General features: G+C 42.5%; 1 protein-coding gene across 1 annotated transcript; it reads right to left on the bottom strand.

Annotated features, from left to right (window-relative positions):
• Positions 1–1399: 1399 nt before the first annotated feature.
• CCNB2 (cyclin B2) lies at positions 1400–21353 on the bottom strand. Its single transcript, XM_510447.7, has 9 exons — positions 21113–21353; positions 18956–19084; positions 18736–18849; positions 11785–11955; positions 11523–11681; positions 9467–9703; positions 9025–9165; positions 2798–2908; positions 1400–1678 (listed from the first exon to the last, which is right to left on the bottom strand). The coding sequence occupies exons 1-9, from the start codon at positions 21134–21136 to the stop codon at positions 1568–1570; spliced, it is 1197 nt and encodes a 398-aa protein (XP_510447.2). The 5' UTR covers positions 21137–21353; the 3' UTR covers positions 1400–1567.
• Positions 21354–22777: the final 1424 nt, after the last annotated feature.

The following is a 22777-nucleotide window of genomic DNA, read 5'->3' as shown; positions in this document are numbered from 1 at the left end:
ACAGGGCTAATATCCAGAGGCCACAAAGAACTTAAACAAATTTACAAGAAAAAAAAAACATCAAAAAGTAGACAAAGGATATGAACAGATACTTCTCAAAAGAAGACATTTATGCAGTCAACAAACATATGAAAAAATGCTCATCATCACTGGTCATTAGAGAAATGCAAATCCAAACCACAATGAGATACCATCTCATGCCAGTTAGAATGGCGATCATTAAAATGTCAGGGAACAACAGATGCTGGAGAGGATGTGGAGAAATAGGAATACTTTTACACTGTTGGTGCGAGTGTAAATTAGTTCAACCATTGTGGAAGACAGTGTGGTGATTCCTTAAGGATCTAGAACTAGAAATACCATTTGAGCCAGCAATCCCATTACTGGGTATATACCCAAAGAATTATAAATCATTCTACTATAAAGACACATGCACACGTTTATTGCGGCACTGTTCACAATAGCAAGGACTTGGAACCAACCCAAATGCCCATCAGTGACAGACTGGATGAAGAAAATGTGGCACATATACACCATGGAATACTATGCAACCATAAAAAAGGATGAATTCATGTCCTTTGCAGGAACACGGATGAAGCTGGAAACCATCATTCTCAGCAAACTAACACAAGAACAGAAAACCAAACGCTTCATGTTCTCACTCATAAATGGGAGTTGAACAATGAGAATACATGGACACACGGAGGGGAAAACCCCTGCCAGGGGCCTGTCACGGGGTGGGGGACTAAGGGAGAGATAGCATTAGGAGAAATACCTAATGTAGATGACAGGGTGATGGGTGCAGCAAACCACCATGGCACATGTATACTTATGTAACAAACCTGCATGTTCTGCACATGTACCCCAGAACTTCAATTAAAAAAAAAAAAAAAGTTCAATGCCTATTAAAAACCAACCAAACAAAAAAATGCAAAGCCATTTACCCCATAATGTACCTGAAAAAATGCATGCCAAGCTTCACCTTGAACAGGATGCCACGGGCCCATTTTCTCCAGCTGTGACCCATGGGATGGCTCTCTCTGGTCTCAACCATGCCTTTGAGAGAGGGACCCATTACAAGGGTTGCTCTGGGCCAGGCGTTCCTATGCAGGAATTAGAGAGCAGCTGACTAGCTTCTAGAAAGGAAAGTGTCATGGTTATCCTCCCATTTTAAATTTTCATAATAAACTTATCTGTATTCAAGAAGCTTAGGAATAGGTTTAGTGTTCACTGAGGCCAAGTTCTAGTTTTTTCCATTTGAGAAAATGGTAAAAAGGTCTTGCCCAAGCCATAATGGCAGTAATTTACATGCTATTCATAACAGCTCAAAAAGAAATTAGTCAAAGCAAGCTTTCACTGATTTCTTAAGTACAGAATACACAAATAAATACACATGGGATACCTTAAGAAAAACCAATCGCTTTATTTTTCCTCAATATATGTTTAGAAAACTGGTCTGAGAAGAGGTTTCATGAGATAGACCAGAGGACTATGTACAAAATCAAGAGTTCTAAACCAATAAGAAAAAGGGCACAATGAAGCACACATCCCCAGGGGCCACGGCAGCCTAGGACCTTCCTATCAGTGGGGAGGCAAGGTCTTTGACGGCTTTTGAGTTCAGCTGAGGGATCATGCTGATCTTCAGGAGTTTGCTGCTTGCATACTTATTCTTGATGGCCTGCAGAAGTCATTTGTGATTAAGCACATGTCAGGAACCCCCAGTGATACCTTATTCCTAGTCTAACTCACAACTATCAAAGGTCCACGGCTACAATTATGATCACATTGATGATGCCCAATCGCTGAAGCCAGTGAAAACTCTGGTCTCATAACATGTGCCTGACCATTTCCTTCCATCCCCATTAATGAATAAAACACAGCTGGTAGCACAGGTGATAGGAACAAATGATTTCAAGGTCCAAGTAGCAGGCCTCCTCTTATAGGCTACCAGAGGGATGGGAGGGGGAGCTGTGTTTACGACACCTAAGTGCCATCAGGACATAACAGGTTCACCAGGCCTGGCAGCAATAGGAACAATTAAAAGACAATAAAAGAGGGTGGCAACTAGTGCTTAACAAATCCCAAACAGTCCTCTCAGGACTGAACACATATTACACTTCCATGAAGCAAATCATGTTGTGAGGACACTTGAGACTCTTCTGAAGTTCAAATACCTTGCTCTTTGCCACCACACACTTGGTGAGCTCTGATGTTTGGTGTCACACAAGCACAGGACAGCACTAAGTCTCCTTTGGCTCCTCCTCATAGGTGGGCCAGGCAGAGATAGACACCATGCCCTCAGGATGCCCCCTGAATGGGCCTCTTCCCTCTTAACCATGCTTGCTAATTAGGTGTTTCTTTCGTCATTGCCTCAAAAGACCCTGGACAAAGGCTCTGAGTAACATCACCTGAATACGCAATATAATACGTATTTGAAGTGGGCCCTCTCTCTTCCCAATCACATGCAGACCAGCCTTCCCTGCTTGCAAACTGCCCTCCCCAGGATGCTAGTATAAGCACAGAGTAATTCAATACATTGAGTAACCAACTGGTTGACTGGGATCTGGGCCTGGACATGGCTAGCCTATCGACCTTGTTTCAAATAAAGCTTGCTTTCAGGGTTTATCAGTATGCTCCATACCATACTGTACCAGAAAAATATAAAGGATAAAGGATTTGTGCTAAAACTCCCACGTTATTAATATATTTACATGACGGCACACACCCCCCACCCCCACATACACACAAAACCCAGAACCTAAAGCTTTCCACAGCTTAAGAAAACAGTAGTACTTACGATGAACTTAGTTAAGTTTTCATTTACTTTCACCACATTCTTGGCCATGTGCTGCATGACTTCCAATACTTCATTCTCTGTGTATCCTGTGTAATACTGCTGCTTTAAGTTCTGAAACACAAGAAGCAGACAGAGAGACATGACTGAGGGGCAAGAGAAAACCTCTGCTTCTTTAGAAGAACACATCTTGTACATGATGACATTACTTATGTAAAAGCTGTACAAGAATATTCTTACCTTCTGGAAATTCAGTCAAAGCCCTAACCATTCTCACAGTACCAGCAACACTAAAGCAGCTGGTAAATGCAAGATGATTCTGGCCCTGAGACCAGACTAAATCAAGTGCCAAAGGTCCCATAGGATCTTTCAAAGATGTTGCACAGGTAAGAGTCCTTCAAGTAACAACACTGAAAGGGGATGGAAAAGGAGACACTTAAAACAAAGTGCCCCTTTACAGTGCTGGCCACATCTCACACAACCCTGCATCAAAGCCCTGCCCAGCTGTCCCTGTTATGAGCTCAAGAGCCCAAACAGACATACTGTCAGTCAGGGAAAGATGTTCGGAAATAAGAAATAAACTGTGCTACAAGCAACAATCTATCAGATCCAGAAGAACTAGGACTACCTATGATTCTCTTGTTGAACCCTGTGTAGTTAAGCACCAAACAGCAGAGAGAACTTAGACACTACCACACCAAGCCTTGTGACCTAGCCTCCCAAAGAGTAAAATTCAAGTAAAAGAACAGCTGTCAATTGATAATAAGATGTATCATGTAAGAAGATATATAAATTGGCGGGGCACAGTGGCTCACGCCTATAATCCCAGCACTTTCGGAGGCCAAGGCAAGAAGATCGCTTGAGCTTTAGAGTTTCAGACCAGCTTGGGTAACATTGGGAGACCCTATCTCTATGAAAAATGAAAAATTAGCCAAGCTTGGTGGTGTACACCTATAGTCCCAGTTACTTGAGGAGCTGAGGAGGAAGGATTGCTTGAGCCCAGAAGTTTGAGGTGTAATGAGCTATATTAACGCCATTGCACTCCAGCCTGGGCAACACAGTGAGACCCTGTCTCAAAAAAAAAAAAAAAAAGAAAAAAAAAAGGCCAGGCGCAGTGGCTCACGCCTGTAATCCCAACACTTTGGGAGGCCGAGGTGGGCGGATCACCTGAGGTCAGGAGTTCGAGACCAGCCTGACCAACATGGTGAAACCCCATCTCTACTAAAAATACATAAATTCCCCGGGCATGGTGGTGTGCGCCTGAGGCAGGAGAATCGCTGGAACCTGGGAGGCAGAGGCTGCAGTGAGCTGAGATCGCACCACTGCACTCCAGTCTGGGTGACAGAGAAAGACTCTGTCTCAAAAAAAAAAAAAAAAAAAAAGATATGTCAACTGACTTTTATATTTAAGAGTTCTGTGACAAAAATTCTAAAAGCGAAAGTACGTTTTTTTCATATGCATGGTATAATTGGCAAAATAAACCACAATTTAATCTCTTTTTTTCTTTGAAGACCGGGTCTCAACTCTGTTGCCCAGGCTGGAGTGCAGTGGCACTATGAAAAGCTCACTGCAGCCGTGACATCCTGGGCTCAAGTGATCCTCCCACCTCAACCTCCCTAGTAGCTGAAACTATAGGTGTGTGCCACCATGCCTGGGTAATTTCTCCTTTTTTTTTTTTTTGAGACAGAGTCTCGTTCTGTCGCCCAGGCTGGAGTGCAGTGGTGCAATGTCTGCTCACTGCAACGTCTACCTTCCGGGTTTAGGCAATTCTCGTGTCTCAGCCTCCCGGGTAGCTGAGACTACAGGCATGTGCCACCACGCCCAGCTAATTTTTGTATTTTTAATAGAGACAGAGTTTTACCATATTGGCTAGGCTGGTCTCAAACTCCTGGCCTCAAGTGATCCACCCGCCTCAGCCTCCCAAAGTGCTGGAATTACAGGCATGAGCCACTGCGCCCAGCCAGTTTCTCTATTTTTTGTGGAGGTGAGGTTTCGCCATGTTGCCCAGCTGGTCTCAAACTGCTGGGCTCAAGCAATCTGTCTGCCTCAGCCTCCAAAACTGCTGAGACTACAGGTGTGAGCCACTGTGCCCAGTCTACACAATTTAATCCTAAAATACTTTGAAGGGAAGAAAGAGGAAACAAGTAAAAACTGAAATAATGCACAATTTCTAGCCTTTTGAAATAAATTCTCAGAAAACTGGGAGAGCGAAGCACATTTAAGAGTAAGGTGACTAAAAATGAGCCATTGGTACCATGTACCAGTGACATTTTTGCCTCAAATGTTTTATTTCAAAAAATTCCAAATCTACAGAAAAACTGAAAGAATGATCCTCTATATATCCTTCATGTAGACTGATCAATCATGAACATGTGCCACGTTTCCCTCCTCTCCCTGTGTATACTCACACACAATTTTTGCTATGCCATTTGAAAGCGATTTGCAGATATCACAGCACATCCCTGCTAAATGTTTCAGAAGCATATTCTAAAAAGTACGTTTTCGTACCTATCCATAACACCATTCTCACATAAGAAACACTGTCACCAGTGACTTTTTTTTTAAGCATCGAGGCAGTTCCTTTTAAAATGTCTCACGTTCTGGATTTGCATATTTCCTCAAGATTTAATTCATGTCAAACATTTTGGGCATGAATAGGTGATAATGTATACATCTTACTGCACAACACGGCATGGCAACTCAGGTCGTCTGCCAGTGGTAATGCTGAGCTTAATCACTGGGTGAAGGTGGAAACCACCAGACCACTTCATCATAGACGTGCAGTTTTGCTACAGAATTAATAAGTATCTATGGGATGATAATTTGAGACCACGTGAATCTTGTTTCCCAAAATTATTCCATCTAATGATTTTTGCATTCATTGATGCACCTTGCTTGAATAAATTATTACATTACAGGTTGAAAATTAGTGGTTTCTAACTCTATCATTCTACTTTAATTAGCTGGTATTCTGATTTTTAAAAATGAACCCCTCTTTTATTTTTTATGTCATTATGGTCCCAGGAATCCTTTTTTTTATACACTATAATCTATTACTGTCATTATTCTTTTTAATGCTCTAATTCAGTCAGCCAGAGTCCTTTCAAGCCAGTTCCTATCTCCCTCCTTCCCTTCCTATTTTATTGTGGTGCAATCATAGGCCACTGCAGCCTCCACCTCCTGGGCTCAAGGGATCCTGCCTCAGCCTCCTGAGTAGCTGGGACTATAGGCACATGCTGCCATGACCAGCTCTCCTATGTCCTTTTGATGTGACCTCATTGATCTTTGAGAATTCGTGTGCTATCTGGCACAAATTGTTCTAGGCTCACCTTGTACTTCCCCTGCCATAGCCCTGAAATCAGCAATTTCACTAAACAGCCCTAGTTGCCAGTAGATAATGGTATTTAGTATCCAAGATGTGGGCACTAAATATGCTCACTACTACTGAGTTGTCACTGTTTCTGAGACCCTTTATTATGAATTTGCTGTTATTTCCAAAACATAATAGGGGTTTTCCTTTGTTTTTGTTTTGCTATTTCCTACGTGAGGACTAACCTTTTGTTTTTAATTGTTAATATTTTCTCTCTTAGGCCAGGCACAGTGGCTCACGTCTGTAATCCCAGCACTTTGGGAGGCCAAGGTGAGAAGATCACTTGAGCCTAGGAGTTCGAGACCAGCCTGGGCAACACAGGGAGAGCCAATCTCTACAAAAAAACTTTAAAATTAGCCAGGCATGATGGCGTGTGGCTGGGTCCCAGTTACGTGGGAGGCTGAAGTGGGAGGATCACTTGAGCCCAGGCAATTGAGGCTGCAGTGAGCTGTGACAGCAGCACTGCACTCCAGCCTGGATGACAAAGCAAGACCCTGTATAATAAAAAATTAATTAATTAATAATTTAAAACTCTTCCTATATTGAAAATTTTAGTCCTTAATAACATGAATAAATTTGTTTTATCCTATAATACACATAAACTAGTTCCAAAATTATAATAACAGATTACTATTAACAATGAACCTACTAAGTAAACTTGATGTTACCACTTTAGTCCTTTATTTTGTCATACTTTAAATCCCACTAAGGATGCACAGTCAGAATGCTGTGTTCAGGTTACAGATTTGTTTGTTTTTTTTTTTTTTTTTTGGAGACAGGGTTTTGCTCTGTTGCCCAGGTTGGAGTGCACTGGCAGGATCATAGCTACTTCAGCCTTGAACTCCTGGGCTCAAGCAATCCTCCTGTCTCAGCCTCCTGAGTAACTAGGACTACAGGTGTGTGCCACCATACCCAGCTAATTTTTTAATTTTTTATAGAGATGGGGGTCTTGCTACACTACCCAGGCTGGGCTCAAGCAACAAGTACTTAAATTAATTCTTTCCTCTGTGTTCTGTTACCAATTTCACATGTAGTTACATTGTTTATTTCCACTTAATTACAATTTAAAGTTTGCATAAAATATTTACATTGTTCAAAAGTCAAAAAAGTTACACTGTATTATAAAGTCAATAAAAGCTTACCATCAGAAGTCCTCTCATCCTCAACCTCCACCCTATTCCCAAAGAACCCCATAGTTTCCACTTTCATTCTTTCTGGTTTATTCCTCCCGTACCAAAAAATTAACAAATATATAAATATATATACATACACACACTTTCTTGCATAAAATGTAAACTACAATATACACTGTTTAGGTGAACAGCTCCACCATGCTGCCCTGGTGACCTTGCCTATATCCATATAGGCCACACAGGCCAAGGCCTGAACCACAGCTGATCTGTCCTGGCAAAATGCTTTGTGATCCTCCTGAAAAAGGAGGAGATGGCAGGTGTGGGCAGAGCTGCCGCCCAGCCATCTCCCACTCACCTCCCTATCTCCCCTGGGAGGCTGTCACGAGACAACTTCTTTTTTATATTTTTTTTGGAGACAGAGTCTCGCCCTATCCCCCAGGCTGGAGTGCAGTAGCACGATCTTGGCTCAAAGCAACTTTTGTCTTCCAGGTTCAAGTGATTCTTATGCCTAGGCCTCCGGAGTAGCCTGGATTACAGGCAGCTGCCACCATGCCTGGCTAATTTTTGTATTTTTAGTAGAGACGGGGGTTTTGCCATGTTGGCCAGGCTGGTCTCAAACTCCTGACCTCAGGTGATCTGCCCACCTTGGCTTCCCAAAGTGCTGGGATTACTGGCATGGCACCCGGCCAAGACAGCTTCGTATCCCCTAGGTTCTGATGAGGTTTTCTATTGTACTGCTCTCAGGGTATAACTGCAGACTAGAAGACTGTTTAGCGGTGGTCTAGAACTGGCTTCTCCACAACAGTGTACCTGTGACTTGCATTGCAGCCATCCAGCTCCATTTGTTTCCACATCATCCTTTTCGCCATGTGAAACAAAGACCCAAGGAGCTGCCATCCTTGGCTACTCTTCTAAATCTACAAGTGGCTCATTCTATTCTTACTGGCTAAATCAGTCAGGCCTTGGCCTTCCTTTGTCTTGTGTGCTTGACAACTTGCTTGTTTCACTTAACATAATATCTAAGAAATCATACATATCAGTTCTTAGTGGCCTTCCTCATTCTGTACAACTCTATACTGCACACATGCACCTTAGTATGTAGAGTCAACTCACTTCTATTTGAACTGTTCCAAGCAGCTTGCTTTCTTTCTTTCCCAAGAGACAAGGGTCTCTCTATGTTCCCCAGGCTAGACTTGAACTCCTGGGCCTGGGCTCGAATGATCCTCCTCCCTCAGCCTCCCAAGTAGCTAGAACTACAAGCACAAGCCCCCATGCCCCTCTCCAAGTAGTTTTCCTTTAGGACTTTGGACTTTAAACAATTGCTTCAAGCCAGGCACTGTGGCTCACACCTGAAATCCTAGCACTTTGGGAGGCCAAGGTGGGCAGACTGCTTGAGCCGAGTTCGAGGCTAGCCTAGACAACATGGCAAAACCCTGTCTCTACAAAAAAATTTACAAAAATTAGCGAGGCATGGTCATGCATGCCTGTAGTCCCTGCTACTCGGGAGGCTGAGGAAGGAGGATTACTTGAGCCTGGGAAGTCAAGGCTGCAGTGGGCTGTGATGGCACCACCACACTCCACCCTACGCGACAGAATGAGACCCTGTCTCAAAAACACAAAACAAAACCAATTGCTTCAAGGATACTGTTGTAAAAATGCTAAGGCCTTTTGTATTATGAAGGACTAAAATATAGCCTAATTAGTTTCTTCTTAAATCCACCACTCACCCATTTTCCTTGTCCTAGAACCTTCTGAGACAAGCAGGAAGCAGCTGCTGCTACCTTAGAAGGATGATAATGCACCATATCATAGTCGATGAGAGTCAGCTCCATCAAATATTTGGCTAAAGTGTGCTGTTCAACATCAACCTAAGAAAGAACAGCAAGGGATAGTAAGAATCACAAGTGTAATTACTGTCTTGCAAAATTCTGTGTGAAGGCCTAGGAACTCCAATTCACTTGACTCACTTATCCTTCTCAAGAATTACTCTATTCCACACTATGTTGTAAACATAGATCATGAGGCCTTTTCTCTTAAGAACTGATGAGGAAAGCATTAAGACTTACCTAAAGGAAGCGTCCTATAAATAAGCTTTCCTTAAATTAGGTCAAGGTTTCTGGGATGAGACACCAAGCAAAAATAGTCTCTTACAGAGCTGGAGGCACTTACCTCCCCGGCTTTTGATGCTCGCCTTAAGAAGTGTAGTGGCAAGGGTCGACCCAACTCAAATTTCAATTCTTTCAAAATTAGAGTTTCCATTTCTCGGATTTGGGAACTGGTATAAGCATTGTCTGTGATGTAAACAAAGTCTTCAATATTTGGAGAAAACATCTCCTCATACTTGGAAGCCAAGAGCAGAGCAGTAATCCCAACTAATTGAAGCTTCTTCCGGGAAACTGGCTGAACCTAATGGAAAATTAATGTAACAAAAGTCAAACCTAACAAGAAGAGTGAAGCTTTAGGTGGGAGAAGGGGAAAGGAAACCAAGTCCTGGAAAAGTGCACATTGTCTTTGCTCATAAGGGCACAGGAGACCTGACTGTTGTACCACTGATCATGACAGCTATCTGTAATTGAGCACTGTGTGCTAGGCACAGTGCTAAGATTCTAACATATTATCTCACCCAATCCTCATAAAAATTCTAGGAAAGGCATATTTTATTCCTCAATTACAAATAGATGTCCTGAGAACAGATTCAGACACCATGCCAAGATCATTCAATTGCCAAGAAGGGAAGAATCCAAGCCTGAATACCAAGCTCCTAGTCACCCTTCCCACAACCTCATGCTGACTTGAGTATCTGTGGCAGCCCTGGCCTGACACACTAAACATGGTCTGAATAGAAATGAGGCCAAAGAAAAAAGTGAGAATTTAATGGATGGCTCATTTCCTTAATCCTTACCAAAAGCATACCCATTATTCAGCTTAGAAAATCTTTCGCTAATGCTTTGGAGTCAGGCAGACTCTCAGGCTAGGGTAAAGCGTTTCCCTTAATTGCTTTTTTTTTTTTTTCCCTCCCAAACTCTGTACTTTTCTTGCTTCAACTCTCATTATTAAAAATCTACCACGGATGGGCACAGTGGCTCATGCCTATAATCCCAACACTTTGGGAGGCCGAGGTGGGCGGATCACTTGAGCTAAGGAGTTCGAGACCAGCCTGAGCAACATGGCAAAACCCCATCGCTATAAAAAAATCAAAAACTTAGCTGGGCGTGGTAGCATATGCCTATAGTCCCAGCTACTTGGGAAGCTGAGGTAGAAGGATTGATTGAACCCAGGAAATTGAGGCTACAGTGAGCCCAGATTGTGTCACTGCACTCCAGCGTGGGCAACAACAGAATAAAACCCTGTCTCAAAAAAATAAAAAATAAAGAAACCTACCTAAAATACTGTTGTGCTTTCCTGCCCAAAGAGGAATGCATGCTACCTGGGATTTTGTAGTATCTCAGGGTCATTATTGTAAAGTAATTTTTATTACATTGTTTGGACAGAATTTGTGCCTGACCTAAACCCCTATCCTGAATGTTGACTTTAAATAAATAAAACCTTATCTGCAGGGCTATTGTTTGGTAGATAACACACTGGCAATTTATATCTGCTGTCTCTTCTAACAGGTCAGGGGCTGTGCATTACCCACTCATAAATATGCTGAAGATTATTTTTGCCTCTTATTTTCTTATATTACTCTTTATTACACTACATTCTCAGTCCACTCCACACACAACCCCTGCTCCTTTAAAAAAAAACAAATACCGCCACCTTCTTCTTCTACAGTGATTCAATGACATAGTTGGCGGAAATGTGGAGGTTCTCCAGCCAAACTCATCGTTTTTCAGATGAGGAAACTTAACACCAAAGAGCACCAAACTATGGAAATTGTGCAAGCAGGCCCAGAAAACCAGCATCCAAAGGCACTACAGGCTTCAGATGGACTTTCAGCCCAACTGATGGTCTATTTCCTCTGATGAAGGATTGTGGCAATGCAATATTTCCCCCAAGTACTTTTTAGCTGGCTGGCCTTACAGAAATGCCCATTATTGGTCAGCATCATCAAAGGCTTGACACACTTGGATTACTTCCCTTGTTAGTCCCCGAAGTTCTTCGGCTTCTCACAATTTGATTTTTGGTCTTTTTTTCAGAAGTACCCACTTTAGTTTTCTATCCCCCAAGCATAAATGCAATGTTCAATGAGCCACTGGCGTGAAGTCCCTGAAGCCACACCTACCTGTAAAAATCGATCCATAATGCCAACGCACATGTACAGAGTCTCCTGCAGAAGCCTAAACTTGGAGTGGACTTGTACCAGCCAATCCACTAGGATGGCACGCATGCGTCCATTTATATCTCTTCCATCTAAGAAATGTGGGTTTACGGACTGCAAAACCTGTGGGTAGAATCAAAAGTTTAAAAAGCTGACCTTGTTTGCTTCCCAGCTGTGTGGTAAATTCCACATTGCTTATACAACCCAAACACAAAGGCCCACCTACCTCCAGCTGCCTGAGATACTGATAGATATCCTTAACGTAGTCACTGCAGAGCTGAGGGTTCTCCCAATCTTCGTTATCAATGTCCTCGATTTTGCAGAGCAAGGCATCAGAAAAAGCTTGGCAGAGATTCTCTTCCTTCATGGAGACATCCTCAGGTGTGGGAGAAGGACCCTACACCAACAAATTAAGGCACATGTAGGAGCAGCCTTAACCATAAATACATGCAGAGCCAACTGGCTTAAATATCAATATCATACGCACATCTGAAATATGTTAAAGACAAAACAAATTTCATACCAAGAGGTGAATAATTCAAGATATAGTATGTGAAGTTCTTCAAGAGACACTTCTCTGTTTAAAACTCTCTAATTTCACTCAAACTGAAAACTTAAGTCCTCCCAATGGCCTACAGACCTTATATAATCTGGCCCTCCCCAGTTCCCTCGCTGACCCATCTCCTGCTTCTCTCCCTTGACTGCTTCACTCAAGCCAGGTTCTTCTTACCCAGAATGCTCTTGCCCCTATGTCCGTATGGGTAATTCCCTTACTTCAAGTTTTACTTAAATGTTACATTCTCAATGGGGTCTATCCTAACTCCTATTTAAAATTATCAGGCCATGCACGGTGGCTCACGCCTGTAATTCTAGCACTTTGGGAGGCCAAGGCAGGTGGATGGCTTGAGCCCAGGAGTTCAAGACCAGCCTGGCCAATATGGCAAAACCCCATCTCTACTTTAAAAATACAAAAACTAGCTGGGCGTGATGGTGCGCCCCTGTAGTCCCAGCTACTCAGGAGGCTGAGGCAGAGGTTGCAATGAGCCAAGATCACGCCACTGCACTCCAGCCTGGGCTGGACGGAACAAGACTCCGCCTCAAAACCAACCAAATAAACAAAAAACAAAATTATCACCTGCCTCCAATCCCTGTCCTCCTACCCTACCCATATGTCTCATCTCATAAAACCTATACTTCTAAAATTCTATAGTTTATATAATATGTGTATTATTCTGTTTTTTCTCATAAAACCTATACTTCTAAATTCTATAGTTTATATGTGTATTATTCTGTGTTTTTTCTCATAAAACCTATACTTCTAAAATTCTATAGTTTATATAGTATGTGTATTATTTTCTGTCTACCTCTGCCAGAATGTAAGCTCTAAAAGCTTACGTTTATTTAATTGGTTTTGCCCACTAAGGCACCTCAAACATCTATATAATCCCTGATACGTAGTAGGTGCTCAATAAATGAAAGAAACTTGACCACCTGGGTTCAAAGATCACTGGAGCTGATCATTCTACTTTAGTAGCAGCCTCTTCTGCAGTATAATGTTTTCTTCTCTTTAACTAATTTATTCTAAATTGAAAAACTGGCAACTAAAAAGGAGAAAAGCATATTGCAGTCTATAAATAAAATAGGAGAAGGGAGCGAAGACTGAGCAAGTTCACAACTCAGTATTTCACTTTCCTATGCTGACTGGGTAATTATTTATAAAAATTATGCAAATTAAAAATTTATAAAGCAGTTAAAACAAGTATTTATTAATGAAAGATAAATAAATCATTGCTTTTTTAAATGTTTTTTTTTTGAGATGGAGTCTCGCTCTGTCGCCCAGGCTGGAGTGCAGTGGCACGACCTTGGCTCACTGCAAGCTCCGCCTCCCGGGTTCACGCCATTCTCCTGCCTCAGCTTCTGGAGTAGCTGGGACTACAGGCGCCTTCCAACACACTCGCCTAATTTTTTGTATTTTTAGTAGAGACGGGGTTTCACCGTGTTAGCCAGGATGGTCTCAATCTCCTGACCTTGTGATCCGCCCACCTTGGCCTCCGAAAGTGTTGGGATTACAGGCTTGAGCTACCGCACCCAGCCAAATCATTGCTTTCAAAAAAAAAAGTACTTCTCCAAGTAAAACCTAACAAGATGCTAAGCTATACATATATATATTAAGGTAATAAAATATTTTTTAAAAAGAGGAGGCGGCCAGGCCTGGTGGCTCACGCCTGTAATCCCAGCACTTTGGGAGGCCAAGGTGGGCGGATCACGAGGTCAGAAGTTTGAAATCAGCCTAACCAACATGGTGAAACCCCGTCTCTACTAAAAATACAAAAATTAGCTGGGCCTGTGGGGTCACACACCTGTAATCCCAGCTACTCAGGAGGCTGAGGCAGGAGAATCGTTTGAACCTGGGAGGCAGAGGTTGCAGTGAGCGGAGATCACACCACTGCACTCCAGCCTGGGTGACAGAGCGAGACTCTGTCTCAAAAAAAAAAAAAGACAATTTTAATTTACAGTAAAGCTCAATGATTATAATTTCCAGTCTTCGAGGATGCATCAATAACAACAATAACAAAACAAAAAAAACAGTTTAAAACATGTCCTCCCCTCTTAAATCAAAGGTCTTAAATTGAGAAAGAACCAGGTGAGCAAGAACTATGCAGGCATGCATGCCATTTATACAAGAATTTGAGAACCCAGGCCAAGTGCGGTGGCTCACACCTATAATCCCAGCATTTTGGAAGGCTGAGGCAGGTGGATTGCTTCATCTCAAGAGTTTGAGGCCAGCTTGGGAAACATGGCAAAACCTCGCCTCTACAAAAAATACAAAAATTAGCCAGGCATGGTGGCGCACACTTGTTGTCCCAGCTACTTGGAGGCTGAAATGGGAGAATCACCTGAGCCCAGGAGATCAAAACTGCAGTGACCCATGATTATGCCACTGTACTCCAGCCTAGAGACAGAGTGAGACTCTGTCAAAAAAAAGAAAGAAAGAAAGAAAAGAATAGAATAGAATTTGGGAACCTGGAAACCTCAAGGAGCTAGAACAAATGAGTAGAGGTACCCAGGGTACCAGAGACGGTAAGACCTTAAGGAAGATGAACAGGCAAAAGCAAACCAAAGAAAATCAAGGCAATTCTGGGAACTGCAAATTGATTTGAGATGTCAGCAGGATAGCCTGTGAGGTATGAGAAGATGAGCTGAAAAGCTGAACAACAGCCAAGCTAAGAAGCTTAGATTTTATCCAAACGTTAAGGTGAAAAACTGAAGGATTTTATCAAGTGACTAGAATCAGATTTGCATTGTAATAAGCATATGCAGCTTCAGCTGAAGGTTAACTTTTTCAAGGATAAGCATTATCACCCAACCCTGGAAGGGCAGTCAATAACAAAAAGTCTGGTTTAAGGAGACAGAGGTTATCATGTGGTATCATACCACTTTAGAATATTTTTCTGGCTCCTATTCAGAAGTGCAACTGAGGTTAGCCATATCCAAAAGCCACCAAGGGCTTGGCGTGGTGGCTCACATCTGTGATCCCAGCACTTTGGAAGCCCAAGGTGGGAGGATTGCTTGTGCCCAGGAGTTTGAGTCCAACCTGGGCAACATAGTGAGATCTTCTCCATCAATCAAGCAGTCAACAACAAAAGCCACTAGGATAAGACAAAGATTCTTGCCCTGGCCCTTAATTTAGAATTCCTTGAAAGCATTCATTTTGAACTCCAACATAATTTAATTACTGTAAGACCCTTTCTAAGATCCTACTCATCTGGTCAGGTAATCTGTTCTAGCTATGACTCCTCAGTACCTCTCATAAGCATGCATCTCTCTTTGTGACAGATAAAGCCATACTTCTACTCCTATGTCCTCCAACTTGACTGGGAGCTCCTCTAGACAGAATCGATGGTTTATTCAACTTGTTTCCCCAGTGTCCAGCAAACATGGGACTAGTAGAAAGCCTTCCATGTCCTTTCTAACTACTGTGTTTACCAAAGCCTCATTAATCAGCAAAAAACACCATTTTCTCCAAAACCTGCAGGATAATAAGCTTCTATGACTACCTGTAAAGGGCTGGAACTCTTCCGAGGTCTCAGCCAGGGCACTTTGTGATTCAGTTGTGTCAACTGCTACAGAGAAAGAAACCTGCCCTCCAGTTTTGCAAAAAGGATAGTATAAATTTGGTTAGAAGACTGGGAACATCTCCTATCATGGACACATGGCTTATGTTATCACCTTTCCAGGAAAATTGATAGAAACCTGTGCACTCAAGTGGCATTTCCACACCTCCAGGGATTGGCTCTAAAGAACAGTGATAACCCTGCAGATAAAGCAGATGACAAAGTAAAAGCCAGAAAGCTGACCAGAGACAGGCAGGCAGAGAGACTCACCTGCTAGAAGGTGGGACTCTACCTAAATCGTGGACTTAGAGATTCCTTCACTACTGTCTTTCTCAGAGGGAAATGTATTTGAATTGGAAATAATTCCTGTTCATTAATTCCTCATAACTTCTAAATCTAGAACATGTAGCTATATGTTTCAACCCTGGAATTGATTTTTACATGAACTGAGCTACGGGTCCATAATGCTTTATCTCAAACAGTGGCCTCAATTTTGCCAGGAAGCAAGAGAAAAAGGAGTCAGCCAAGGAGTAAAGGAAACACAAAAACGATGAAGTTATGGAGGTCACAGGAGGAAACTATTTTTCCCTTTGTTTCTTTAGTAACATATTTATGGTCTTTGCTTTTAAAAAAAGAAAAAAAAAGCCTTCTTTTCTTCTTCTCTAACTTGAACAGTAATATGTACCCATGGTAAAAGTTTGAAGTTTTTTGTTTTTGTTCTTGTTTTGTTGTTGTTGTTTTTTGAGACAGTGTCGCTGTCGCCCAGGCTGGAGTGCAGTGGCACAATCTCGGCTCACTGCAGGCTCCGGCCCCCAGGGTTCACGCCATTCTCCTGCCTCAGCCTCCCAAGTAGCTGGGACTACAGGCGCCCACCACCTCGCCCGGCTAATTTTTTGTATTTTTAGTAGAGACGGGGTTTTACTGTGTTAGCCAGGATGGTCTCGATCTCCTGACCTCGCGATCCGCCCGCCTCGGCCTCCCAAAGTGCTGGGATTACAGGCGTGAGCCACCACACCCGGCCAAAGTTTGACGTTTTAAGGAAGAAAATGAAAGTCAATCTTAAGTCCAACATAATATTCAAAAATAACTACCATCAATATTCTGCATACAAATGTACATTTTAAAGGCAAATCTGGGGTTGCACTGTTTATATATTGTTATAATCTGATTTTTCCACTTAATGTTACAAGCATTTTGATGCCTTTAAATGTTCTACTAAAACATGATATTTATGGCTGCATAGTATTTCCTTAAATGGATTTAACTAGGGTATTTCTCTACTCTATAAGAGACACTCATCATAGCACTATCTAAAAGTACTTGATTATCCCTCTGATCATTTTCTTTGGATAAAAAACAAAGCTACTGGGTATGGAGAATAACCATTTGAAATATACTACCGCCAGACGCAGTGGCTCACACCTGTAATCCCAGCACTTTGGGGGGCGGGGGCAGGTGGATCACCTGAGGTCAAGAGTTGGAGACCAGCCAGGCCAACATAGTGAAAATCAGCTGGGCATGGTAGCATGCACCTGTAATCCCAGCTACTCGGGAGGCTGAGACAGGAGAATCGCTTGAACCCGGGAGGCGGAGGTTGCAGTGAGCAGAGATCGAGCCACTGCACTGCAGCCTGGGCGACAGAGCAAGACTCCGTCCCCCCCCCAAAAATATATATATATACTGCCAAATCGCCCTCCTGCGATGTGGGAGGAACCACATTCAAACCATTACACATGTAAAATACTGCACAACTGCTAAGAGATCAAGGTCTGAAAACCAGCCTTTGGGTTTGGCTTTCAGGAGGTCACTGTTACAGAAACCTTCTAGGGAAGGCTTTTTAAATGAAGTCTCATCTCAACTATTTGTTCTAAGCTTTAGTTCTCATAAAGAGCAAAGAGCTTTCAACCATCATCTCTGTGAAGAAAGCTGACAAATCTGTTCCTTGCCTTCAGATGTTGCTGCCACATTTCCAACTGCATTTCCAGGCAGATGTCCCTCGGTTGCCTCAACAAATCGGAAGCCAAACAGGATACCTTTACCAAAGCTACCGCCCTCTCCTGACTTTCCTACTTTTTGTTCATTTATTGCATAAATGGTTTATTTAATATCCAAGTGGGTAAGGATACCACTCCTGCAGTGCAAGCCATGTGTCCAAAGTATTCTTTCCTAAATACAAGATGATGTCCCTGAAAGACATTCTGAGACATCCTAACACATTTGATGTTGTTTCTTCATACCCACTATTGATACTGGTGCATGGGCAGGCGCTTAGGGAAGATCTGGGCTAGCTCCAGACCCTCATCAGCTCTTGCTTGGACAAGTGCAATACCTCCTAACTTACCTCCCTACATTGTTTTCATCATTTCGGTACTCCTCAAAACTTTGTTTCCTCAAGCCTAATGGGATAAAAATCCAAATTCCAAGTCCTTCAAATCCAACTGCAACCTTCTTCCCAGCCTTATCTTCTGGTTCCTCACTCAAGCCGCCTGACTCAGTTAAGTCTTTCAGACTCCTTAACGAAAGGACATGATTATAGGTCCATATCCGCTTTGGTACCTTGATCTTTGTTGCTACTTTGTTCTCCACAAACGTGCCCTTTCCTATCAGCTATCAGCTTCTCTCTACCCCTAAAAATCTCACTCATTCCATGAATTTTCTGAACCATTCTGTCCTTTATTTGGGTATTAAGGTAATTAACTTTATTATTCAGGGTCGTAATATATATTTTTTTTTTCCAGAGACAAGGTCTTGCTCCGTTGTCCAGGCTAGAGTGCAGTGGCACAATTATAGCACATTGCAGCCTTGAATTCCTGGCCTCAGGCGATCCTCCTGCCTCAGCCTCTCAAAGTGCTGAGATTACAGGCATAAGCCACCATGCCCAGCTTCAAGGTCATAATGTTAAGTTAAAAGGTGTATATACTCATATCCTACACTATTGCTTCAAAGCAGAGCTCCAGCTATGAATGTTCGTTAGAAGGTACAGCAATGATAAAGGCACCCTTGTAGTCTGGCTAAAAACAGGCTACCTCATTAAATACGTTTGTAAATTCAGAACTTCCTACCTTTGGAGCCAACTTTTCCATCTGTACTGGTTTGACAGAAGCAGTAGGTTTCAGTTGTTTGCTGACATTTGTTGTTTTGGTGGGTTGAACTGGAACTTTGGTTTTCTGAGCTTTCTATAAGGAAAAAGAAACATGAATAGCGCAAGACAGCCAGCGTTGTGGGACTCAGCACTATACAGAATCGGCCTCTGTATTCACATTCAGTCTTCATCATTGTTACCTTAGCTACTTGTGCTGCTCTGGTTGTAACTCTATTTCCAATTTCTTCTAAAACAGTTCGCCTAATAGTCACATGACTCTTAACTTTAGAATTAACTCCTGTGTCAATATTCTCCAAATCACTGGACACCTGAAAAAAAAAAAAAAAAGCAATGAAACCTTGAAAGAATTTGAAATACTTTGCTAATGTTAGATACTCAGATTTAGAATTGCTTTGGGAAAGGACAATACGTCAAGATCTATTTGCAAGATGGAAAAGGTACATTTCAGGAAGTCTAAAAATGCTATTTGTGATTAATAACATCACTCTAAATTAGGCAAATCACCCATCTACTTTATCTGTAATAAAGATCCTCCCACTAACCTTGCAAAGCTATTCTGAGTATTCAAGTGGGCCTGTAAGAGAACTTCAAAGCTTATTAGTATTTAATGATTATTTCTCATATAGTACCCATATCACTTGTTAGAGATCCCTGCAAGTTAAAGGCATATACTTAAAAACCTTCCTTTACAGAGCTTGGTAAAAAGTAAATTAAGATGAAAAATAATAAAGCTATAATATTAATAGTTAATAATAGGTCTGGTTGTTTAAAAACCAGATGTTTAAAACCTAAACTAGCTTTGATTCTTATGCCATTTTACAAATAAGAAATGCTCCTGTATGCATGATCTTTTAGAACTACAGCTTTTTAAAATGAGGTTGCCATAGAATGGATTTTCTCTTATATTAAGGACATTTAGAATGGAAGTAGTTTTCTTGGGTAATATAGTTTTAGCTCCCAAACTCAGGGAAGGTTGGAATTGTATGAAATAAAAATTGTCAGTTGACCTTAACCTGCTTTAGACATAATGTGCTTGGAAATAAAACTTGCTAGGAAAAGCAACTCATACCAAAAAAAGCTTATTATAGAAGTGATAAACATTTCATTAAAAAAGAAAAAAGCAAAAAACCAGCATGTCCTATCCCTGAGAGTTCAGGGTCCCGACTCTAATAAAACTCCCAACAAGGGGTTTGAGTGGATCTACCAGGCAGAGAGAGGGGCCAGGGAAACTCAAGCCTTCCCTGAACAGAAAGGTTTTGACTATTAAATAACGTTATAGAATACATTATTATAAAAAATTACTTGTCAGTTGGACTTAGATCCACAAAAGGATATTAATTAAATGCTAAATGTATTCAATCTATTAGGATTCTCAAAAGTCACACTTCAATTTCTTCCAGCAGCAACTGCCAATCTGAAAAAGTGTTTGAAAATGTAATGCTTATGGGTAGAAGCCTGGGAATGTGACTAAATTTAAATTCATCTGGATAGGAAAATTGGCAGCTTTTATCTAACCTTATAGCCAAGATGATGGAACTCAGGTGTGTCAGGGCCCTCTAGCTTTCAGCAAAGGAAAAAAGTAGGTCCCGGTACAATTCAAGCCCACAGGAAAAATACCCAAAACACCGTAACACTTTGATCTCTGCAAGGATGAAATAAATGAATTTGGACCCTTTTCTCTCAGTCTGCCACACTGGTCCAAATTATATTCAAAAATCTCTGTTACATTTGAGTAAAGAAATTAATTTTTTAAGGGGACAAACCCATTTATTAGTGAACGTAGCATGGAAGACTTAGCGTGCAGAAATAAATGGGAAACTCATACAAAAAGAAATGTGAACAATCTGAAAAACAGCCTGGCAGTTGCCTGATGAAACACGCGGTACACTTTACTGCCTACAGAACCCTTCCAGTCCTCCTCCCAGACGCCATCACAGGTCCCTTAGTTGGCAAGGAGTTGTAGAAAGGGGGAGGGAAATCCCAGGAACGTGGAAGTAGATAACTCTCTAGCAATGAAGAGCACTCGGGGATCGCTCGCTGAGTACTAGGCCTAGTGCTCTGGGGGCTCACTTGACAGGCGCCATCTCGGAACCGCTTTCCTACACTTCTCCCACCCCGGGGCAGGGAGGGGTTAGGGGAGGGCGGAATCCAGACGGGGAAAGGCGGGCCGGAGAGGACCGGCCGCAGGGCCAGGGACGCGGGCGAAGCAGTGAGCTCCGGAGAAGAGAAAAGCAGCCCCGGTTGGGACGGAGAAGCTCGGAGCAGATGAGAGAAGCGACAGGGGAGCTGTGGGGCCGACGGACTCGCCTCTGAGAGCGGTCCCCGGGCACACTCACCGTCGGGCGTCGGAGCAGCGCCATGAGGGACGGGGAAGGCAAGAGTGCCAGCCCGGCCCAGGGAGGGACGCGGACTGAAAAGGGAGGACACTAGCGTACGAGGCGCCGTTAGGACCGCTCTCCGAGCCCGCAGCGCTGGGGATCTTCGACGCTGTAGCCTTGTTCCAGGATTCAAATACCGCGTCGCTTGCGCCCCATTGGGCGGCCCTGCGCACGGGTCGCTGTTCTCATTGGCCAACACAAGATGCACTCTCGCGCTCTCATTGGCTGAATTTTCTTAGACACGTTTGATTGTCACAACAGCCTGTTGGGGTGTTTTTTCTGCCTACAGTCTTTAAAAAAAAAAAAAAAAACCCAGTCTCTGAGACAAACAAAAAGGAACTGTCTCATTGGGAAAGCAGACGTAGGACGCCTCTGAATTTTGACAAGGCCTCATCTACGAATTTCTCTCGACGTTTGTACTGGGTAGGCGGAAGTTGGTTGGCCTTTATTCCTCTTCTGGCGTGTTGGGGTTTAGGTTGTGTTGGCCTGGGTGCAGGAACCGGCCCCTCCGGGTTGCTCAGGGATGCAGTGTGTTAGGTGGTTGAGATGCAAAAGTGTGCTTAAAAAAAAAAAAGAGAGAATAATGGCGTTTACTCAAAAACCCAAATTCTCAAGTAAGGCAAAAAAAAAAAAAAAAGATAAAAGAGATTTGTGTGACTGGTGATTCATGTAAGTTCTCCATTGTATTCCCAACACCTAGTACATCGTTTGTCGTATATGGTTGCTGCTCAATAAATGTTCGTCTAATAATCAGCCCAAGCAAAGAATTCATGTCTAAGACCCCAAAAGCAAATGCAACAAAAACAAAAATACATAAATGGGACCTAATTAAACTAAAAAGTTTCTGCACAGCAAAAGAAATAATAGACAACCACAGATTAAGAGAAAATATTTGCAAACTGTGCATCGGAAAAAGGCCTAGTATCCAGAATCTAGAAGGAACTCAAATCAGCAAGAAAGAAAATAATGCCATCAAAAAATGGGCAAAGGACATGAATAGATATTTCTCAAAAGATATTCAAATGGCCAACAAATACATGAAAAAATGCTCAACATCACTGATCATCGAAGAAATGCAAGTTAATACCACAAGGAGATACCACCTTACTCCTGCAAGAATGGCCATCACTAAAAAGTCAGAAAAAAAGGCCGGGCGCAGTGGCTCACACCTGTAATCCCAGCACTTTGGGAGGCCGGGTGGGCAGATCATTTGAGCCCAGGTGTTCAAGACCAGCCTGGGCAACATGGCAAAACCCCGTCTCTACAAAAATACAAAAATTAGCCGGGTGTAGTGGTGAGCACCTGTAGTCCCAGGTACTGGGAGGGTGGCGGGGGGCGGGGGGCCGTGTGTTGGGGCAGGAGGATCCCTTGATCCCATGAGTCTGAGGCTGCAGCGAGCCATGATTGTGCCACAGTACTCCAGCCTGGGCAACACATTGAAACCCTGTCTAAAAAAGAAAAAAAACCTCAAAAAACAATAGTCAAAAAACAGTGTAGGCGTGGATGTGGGGAAAAGGGAATGCTTAAACACTGCTGGTAAGAATGTACAACTTCTATGGAAAAAAGTATGGTGATTCCTTAAAGAACAAAAAGTAGTTCTACCATTTGGTCCAGTAATTCCAC

The sequence above is a fragment of the Pan troglodytes genome, chromosome 16, assembly GCF_028858775.2.
Source record: "Pan troglodytes isolate AG18354 chromosome 16, NHGRI_mPanTro3-v2.0_pri, whole genome shotgun sequence".
Taxonomy (NCBI): Eukaryota; Metazoa; Chordata; class Mammalia; order Primates; family Hominidae; genus Pan; species Pan troglodytes.
Note: the sequence above shows the minus strand (reverse complement) of the source record. Positions and strands in the feature narration are given on the sequence as shown.